The sequence below is a fragment of the Anas acuta genome, chromosome 4 (genome assembly GCF_963932015.1).
Source record: "Anas acuta chromosome 4, bAnaAcu1.1, whole genome shotgun sequence".
NCBI lineage: Eukaryota > Metazoa > Chordata > Aves > Anseriformes > Anatidae > Anas > Anas acuta.
In genome coordinates this window covers 73,990,198-73,997,190 of record NC_088982.1, presented here as the reverse complement: position 1 = coordinate 73,997,190, position 6,993 = coordinate 73,990,198, and the positions used below count along the sequence as shown (strand labels likewise).

At 48.0% G+C, this 6,993-nt stretch overlaps 1 protein-coding gene and 1 long non-coding RNA gene across 18 annotated transcripts in view; one reads left to right on the top strand and one right to left on the bottom strand.

The window, feature by feature from the left end:
• Positions 1-3,022: 3,022 nt before the first annotated feature.
• On the bottom strand, positions 3,023-4,387 carry LOC137856544 (uncharacterized). Its single transcript, XR_011096574.1, has 2 exons — positions 3,482-4,387; positions 3,023-3,406 (listed from the first exon to the last, which is right to left on the bottom strand). It is a non-coding gene; the product is annotated as an uncharacterized lncRNA (long non-coding RNA).
• The window catches only part of ARSJ (arylsulfatase family member J), a 100,268-nt gene continuing 96,366 nt past the window's right edge, over positions 3,092-6,993 (top strand). For all 17 annotated transcript variants that reach the window (XM_068682109.1, XM_068682124.1, XM_068682123.1 and 14 more), the window contains exon 1: positions 3,092-3,468. In XM_068682109.1, the coding sequence (XP_068538210.1) occupies positions 3,092-3,468 (377 nt within the window). The remainder of the gene's footprint in view (positions 3,469-6,993) is intronic.

Sequence of the window (6,993 nt, the reverse complement as noted above, 5' to 3'; positions counted from 1 at the left end):
GAAAAGGGCATGCTTAACAGCCCCGACCTTGACTGAAGATAATGGCAGACGAGCCTTCAGCTAAAGTCATCCTCCCTGTGCATGTTTAATTGACTTAATTTTATGGTCTCGATACACACAGAGACTGCATAACAAGTGCTAAAAATATATCATTTCCTAATGGTATAATAAATTCAGTTTTAACTGCTGTATATTTGGATTAATGTATTCACTGCACTCAAGTTTAAATATCTGTGAAGCTTCTGTATTTTTTCCCTAAGGGAAAAACACTTCCTACAGCTTTCACAACTCGCCTGTTCCTTTCACTGAGCATCCTGAATGGACTGTATAAACCGTGCTTGCAGCTCCTGAGTGTCTACAAACATTTTCTGAAGTGGAATATTAATAGCACGTTATCTTCCAAGGCCTCTTTACTTCAAGGTCAGCAGAGTATTTTGCTGGCATAACCCCGCTTTTGTTTTTGCAAAAAGAGGGGGTGAGTTGTCAGGCTGAAAAGAAGGCCAAGCTTAGGGATGTCTGACGGAGGCTGTCCTCGTGTGTTTTCATCTGCACTTGGGTGATGACTAACGGGGTTTGGTATGGCTAACAGGCACTGCCATAAGGCAGGACTGGAAAATTGAAGCTGTCTTCTCATACCCGTGTCTTCAGGGAGATAAACTCTGTTGCATCTGCATAATGATTTTTTTTTTCCCCTACCATAGAAACAATCTGAATTCCAAACTCTTTTATTTGCTTCTGTAGTTCTGCCCACTGATGCTCAGCTTCTCAGGAGTGGTCCTCTTTAGACAGCTGCCTGCCAATCTTTTATTTTGGATGAGTCAGAAATGTTTGATTCTATGAGGAAATCGTGTATGGATAGTTACAAATAATTATATGGATAGCATAGTGTATGGATTATATAATATCTTGTTAATAAGTGTGCTGTAATAATTTCAAAAACACAAAAATTAAAAATTAATGCAAAGTATCTTTAATTAAGAGAAAATATGAGCACTTTTTATCAGACATGTAGTGTGATGCTCATACATCTATCAGCATCCATGGCGCTATTACGGCTTTTATAAAGAGGACGTCGTATTTTGTTTGCCATTTGGCAGCGGACCGGTTAAAGTCAAAACAACATTGCTAATCCAATTTGTGTTTTACCATTTATAGTTTTAGGTTTCTATATGCATTCTTTCGGTCTTGCATATGTGGGGAAAAGCAGGAGTTAAAAAAAAAAAAAAAAAAGAGAGAGAGAGAATTCTTTTAAAGGGAATTTCCTTGGAGTATAATGAAGGTTTTAAGTTTTCTTCAGTTTAAGGTTTTGGGGGCTATTTTTTTGGAGCTTGAGTTAACATGCTGTAAAGTTATTTTGATTTCAGAAGAAAGCATTCCACCTCAGGACTTGAACTTAGTAGGCTTTACAATGCAGATGTAGATTTATCAATACCCCTTCCCAGTGTAGACAAGACCTTGAACAGCACATTAAGATCACCACTTTTACTTCCACGTTCTCCCTGCTGCAGAGTTGTTGAGTGCAGCAGGATGCTCAGCTCCTTCTGAATAACTCTTTTGCACCAGGAATGATAGAGTGGGGACATTTCTGCTCACGTTAGGTTGCACAAAACCGGTTAGATTCACCCCCAATTAGAGTTCCTTAAGACAGACTTCTTTTTTTCTCTCCAGAACAAGGGCAACAAGTACAGTTACGAACTGCACTTCATTTGTGGAGACATCTAGGCAGGCAAAATCCAGACACTTGCATTAGACGATGTTATTAAAGGTAATTAAAGAATATACATCAACGTTCGACACCTCATTACAATGTCATGCTCCCCCTTAGGATACGGTAATGCTGATTTAGGTATTCCTCATTTGAGAAGCTATTTCAGCTGTTGCCCAAGTAAGCACTGCACTCATATTCCAAAATATGAGTTTGGGGATGCTCCTTCGCTCTGCAGGACTGTTTGAGGAGACATTGCTTTGAGCTGTGGGAAGCAGTAAACTTTTAAGGGCATACCAAACTTTCCCTGCCAGAATCTGTCAGTTTTGAGAAATGAAAGGTGGAAGCGTTTCTCTGGGAGGAAGAGCAGCCAGCTTGTGTGCCAGCGGGGACGAGCCAGAGCTCCTCAGGTGTGGCAGTGACGGGCTTTGGTCTAAGCGGCTGCTGAAGAGTTAAAGCTTCATAAAATCCAGTTTGAGTAAAAGTTGTTCCTGTCACGATGACTCATGTTAGACAGGTCAGACCTGCACATTTACTTCAGTTTAGCGTAATCACGCATGAATGTAGTTTCTGCTTGCTTCAGTGTCTTTCGGGACTAGGGTGAAGTTGTATTTTGCAACTGCAGCACATTCATACTTCAACCCAAATTAAAAAAAAAAAAAAAAAGAAAAGATAGGACTTTGAGAAGGCACATTCCTCGCATTTGCCACAGCCTCACCAGAACTGGAGGGCTTGGGATTTGGGACCGGTTTGCGGCTGAAAACAAACCCGGTACCTTCATACCTTCCAGATGTTTGTGGCGATTGCAGAAACGCTTTAAACAGTTTTTAATTTTTTTTTTTTGTTTCCTTTGGGGGTGGGGGGGGCAAAGCGGCAGCTTTGGGAAGCAGCAGGGGGCCGGGGGGCGATGGCGGCGGCGGGGAGAGCGGAGAAGGGAGGAGGGGAGGCAGGACGAAGCCGCCGAGGGGGCCGGCCGGGGGAAGGCCGGGCAGGCGATGGGGCTGCGGGGGGGACCAGGGGAGAGGCGGGCAGGGGAGGGAGCGGCCCGGCAGCGCCGGAGGGGGCGGGCGGAGGGCGCCGGGAGGCCGCGGGGCCCGGCCCGGCCCGGCCCGGCTCGGCTCGGCCCGCCATGGGCACCGGGACGGGGCCGGAGGCGGGCCGAGGGTGCTGTGACCCCCGGCGCGGCCCTGCCCACCCGGCCGCCGGCAGCGGGCAGGGCGGCCGCACTTGGCGAAGTTGGCGACGGCCGCGCTGAGCCCGCCTCGGAGAGAGGCTGCTGGGTTTTCTTTTTCCTTTTTTTTTTTTTTTTTTTTTGGATTTTTTTTTTTTATTATTTTTATTATTATTTTTCGCTTCCGTCTCTCGCTCTCGCTTCAGCCAAGGTGAATGGCCCGCGGTGGGCGCGGCGGTGCCGGGCGGCTGTGCAGGGGGAAGATGCTGGCCGTGGGGGTGCTGGCCGGGCTGTCGGTGCTCAGCCTGCTCACCTACGGCTACCTGGCCTGGGACAGCCTCGGACTCGGCCCCGGAGGGACGGAGGCGGCGGGGAGCCGGCCGGGAGAGGAGCCGGGGGCCGGAGCCCCCAGCTCGCAGCCCCACATCGTCTTCATCCTGGCTGACGATCAGGGCTTCCGAGACGTAGGGTACCACGGATCCGAGATCAGGACGCCCACTCTGGACAAGCTAGCTGCCGAAGGGGTTAAGCTGGAGAACTATTATGTGCAGCCTATGTGCACACCGTCCAGAAGCCAATTTATCACTGGAAAGTAAGTTTACTACCTCGTCGTGCAGCTCACCGGCTCAGATGCCGACCCTCGTGAGCAGGGCGCTGGGGTCGCAGCCGGTCAGGTACTCCTCTGCTCTACCCCGTGGGCAGAAAGGTGCCTTCCCGATTCACTTAAAAACCTCCAGCAAAGCGGACTTTCTGATGTGTTTGAAGTAGCGAAATAGAAACTGGCACTCTGCGAGCCAATAAGAGTTCGGCGCTGTGAGCTACCCCTGCAGAGTGTTACAGGACATTTACGTTTACTGCATTGCTAACATACGTGCTCGTGGTCAAGTAATGTTGCTCGTACCGGGAAGCGATCATCTTGGGCTTTGCTGTGCGATTGCAGCGTGACTTACAGGAGGCGTCCGTGTTAGGGAAGGCGTTATGCTTTCTCCTGCACATCGCAGCCTGCACGCTGGGTCACTGGGCATGCTGAACCTTGCCTTAACACCAGTTCCCTCTGGGGGCTTTATTGAATTCGTGGCACGGTTCCTCATCCCCTCAGGTGTGGATGAGGGCAGGGAATCCAAATTCTTCCTTGGGATTCTCTGAGCTGCCCTATCACTCTTGTCATGATGCGGTTGCTGCTCTGCAGACAATTAGAAACTTTTCTCTTAAGCCACTGAATTAGATGCCTCACCAAAGTGGTAAAGGCAGCGGGTGGGTATTGTGTGGTTTGCTGTCTCAGGTAAATTGTGTGTTACTGTGGTCTGTTAAGCAGACAACCAGTCACCTAACCTAAGGGACTTTTTACATGCGGACGTTAATCAGAATTAAGGAGGGGGGACAACAACATGCGTTTGAGCTGTAGGAATGGTTCCCAAATAACTCCAAATGTGGACACGTTTGCTCTGGAAGAAGAATGCCTTGTTTCTGTTTAGCTTAACTCACTTTGACAGGAACAGGGAACTCTTAAAAGAACAAAAACAAAATGAGAGGAAAAAAGTTATTTAGTTTATTTTCTCATTTCTTTAAATATAAACAGGAACAAAGCAAAGTTAATACTGCTGGTAAAAGAAACACATGTTTAAATAAAACAAGCAACTGGCCTGGTGTCTTGCATCTCCATATGGTAGAGCTGGAGATAATTCCTGGTCTCGGTCTAGTTCCCAGACTTGCTGAACCAGGGAGATTTGCACTGGGGGCTGACACGTTATCTAGAGAAAGACTTCCCATGCTTGTTTTTTTTTACCCCCATTACGTGGACTGTACCTTAGAAGAGACGTTGTTCTGAGACACCTATTCGCTCATTCACAAGAACATACTTACCCTGCAGCAACTAAAATAACATCTTACGGGGGAAATTAATGTCAGGGTACTGTTTAATGCATCTTGGTTGTCTTTAAAGCCATGCAGCAGTTGGGAGCGAGGACCAGCGCCAGCAGCATGTAGTCAGCCAGTTTTCTGAGGACCGCGGTTTGGGAACCAGTGCGTTAGGAAGGGAATGTCATGCTGCACAGCAGTGACTCACTCAGCGGTCGGAGGAATGGGGACGACCGGGTTCCAGGGCAGCCAGGGTACTGTGTTGGCTCTTAGAGGCTGCAGAGGTTGTCTAAGGGCTAAAAAGAATAAAAGCAGAGTATGGAATAACAGTAATTCAGTATAATTATTTTAATCCTTCATTAAATAGAATTTAGTGTGTAAATATATGTTAACAGTCGGTAGGAACCCGTCTCTTTTCATCAGCTCGTCAGGCGGAAATAATTCTGAAAATCTGCCTGCTTTGGTTTTGGAACCTTTTATAGGAAAAAAGAAATTTGCTTATACTTCATTTTTATTTTCTTCGTCTGCTGATCTGAAACCCTGAGAACATTTTTTTTCATCTTGTTCTACTTTGGGGAAAAAGGAGCAGCAGAGAGAAAGGACAGCCTTGCACGACTGAGAAATAAGGGAGGAAATGGTGAGGGGTTAATAGGTTTGGGCAGAGCAGTAACAAGGCAGGTCCAGAAGGATGCTGTTATCTCTTCTTGCTGAAGATAAATGCTGGCGATAGCAACTCTGAATGCTTTCTTAGTAGAGGTACCTTAATTAAAATGCCAGGACCCAGAAATTTGTAATCCAGGAGAAGTGGTGTTATTTCTTAAATTCCAGAACGTGTTAGTTCAAGGCTGAGGTCCACTGGAGGCCCACCTGGATGCTGCAGGCCTCCCAATACACATCCCGTGCCTGGCGTGTTCCAAACGTTACCCGGCTGATCTGTAAAAAACAGAGGGACTTGTGTAAACCGGAGCCATTGGGGAGCACTGACGCACCTTGCCAAGTGGAAGTTAGGCTTCAGGCAAAGAGACTTGAGTGCTCCAAATTCTTAGCAGGTCTCCAGCAGTCCCTCTAAGGCTTTTGCTAGTAAAGAGACCCTTCTTCTGGTAGCTTTCCTAAGCTAGTGAGCGAGCATGGGAAGAAGGTTAAAGAAGCAGAGTTAGCTCTTTATTTTTTCCTTTTGTGCTACAGCACAGCACCTCAGCTGGAGAGTCTGTCTTGCTGCCCATTTCTGCTTCTCTCTGTTTCCTCACGTGCAGGGCTTGAGGCCTTGGCCTACTTTAATGTCTTGCTTCCCACCACCCCCATCAAAAGCTTTTAGGCTATCAGCAGGACTAACTCGCACAGCTTTTTATTTTGGGCCGTCTGTAGGGGCGTGGGGAGGGGGTTGCAGCTGAGCCGTGTCTTGGGAGCAGAGCAGAAAGGCGCGAGCCAGCGGGCCCAGTGCCACGTGTGATGCGCGCTCCCAGCAGGCTGCGCCGGGGCCAAGGCAGGGAGGTGAGGGAGGGAGGCTCTCGGGAAGCAGCTCAGCCCTTGCTCAGCAGCTGCAGCATGACCTGGGCGAGAGGCTGCTCCAGCGTGTGCCGCTCCTTGTCCCTGAGCCCTGCTGCTGGCTCGAGAGTTTGGTGGCCAGCATGTCCTGAGCACTTCTCGCTGTTGTTGCCGCTCGGTGCTGGTGTGCGCAGGGCAGTGGGCTGCGGATGCTCCAGAGGTTACTGACCAGCTGAAAAACTGAAGGCAAGGCTGGCTGTGTTTTCCTCTCAAGGCTGTGAGCGAATGTAAGTCCTCCAGACCAGTTCAGTTACATGATACATTGTTCTTTTTCATTTCCTCCTCCGAAGTAATAGACATGGCTCGGTAAGGACAGTGGTTCCAGCAGAATCTCTCAGGATGCCTGGCTTTAAACAAGTGCTGAGATGCACTGAGTGTGCTGAGTTAGGCATGAAGAAATCTGTGTGTGTGTGCGTACATCAGCTCTGATGGAGTGTCAATATGATCCACAGGGACAGGAGTCAGGTACAGAAGACAGCTAAACTAAAAGACTTATTTTTAACTCATCCTTGTCTTTCAAAAGAAATGAAGAAGAAGTGCATGTCCATTAACATTATTTATTGAAATTTACATAGAAGAACACAAAAGGTAATGACTCAGACTTCGAGTCTACCAAGCTCAGTTCTAGTTCACAAGTGGCCCCAGTCGGATGGGAGGAAAAAGGTGCAAGCATGCACAAGGATATTTGGTCTGTGCCCAGCAGGCTGCTGGTGAA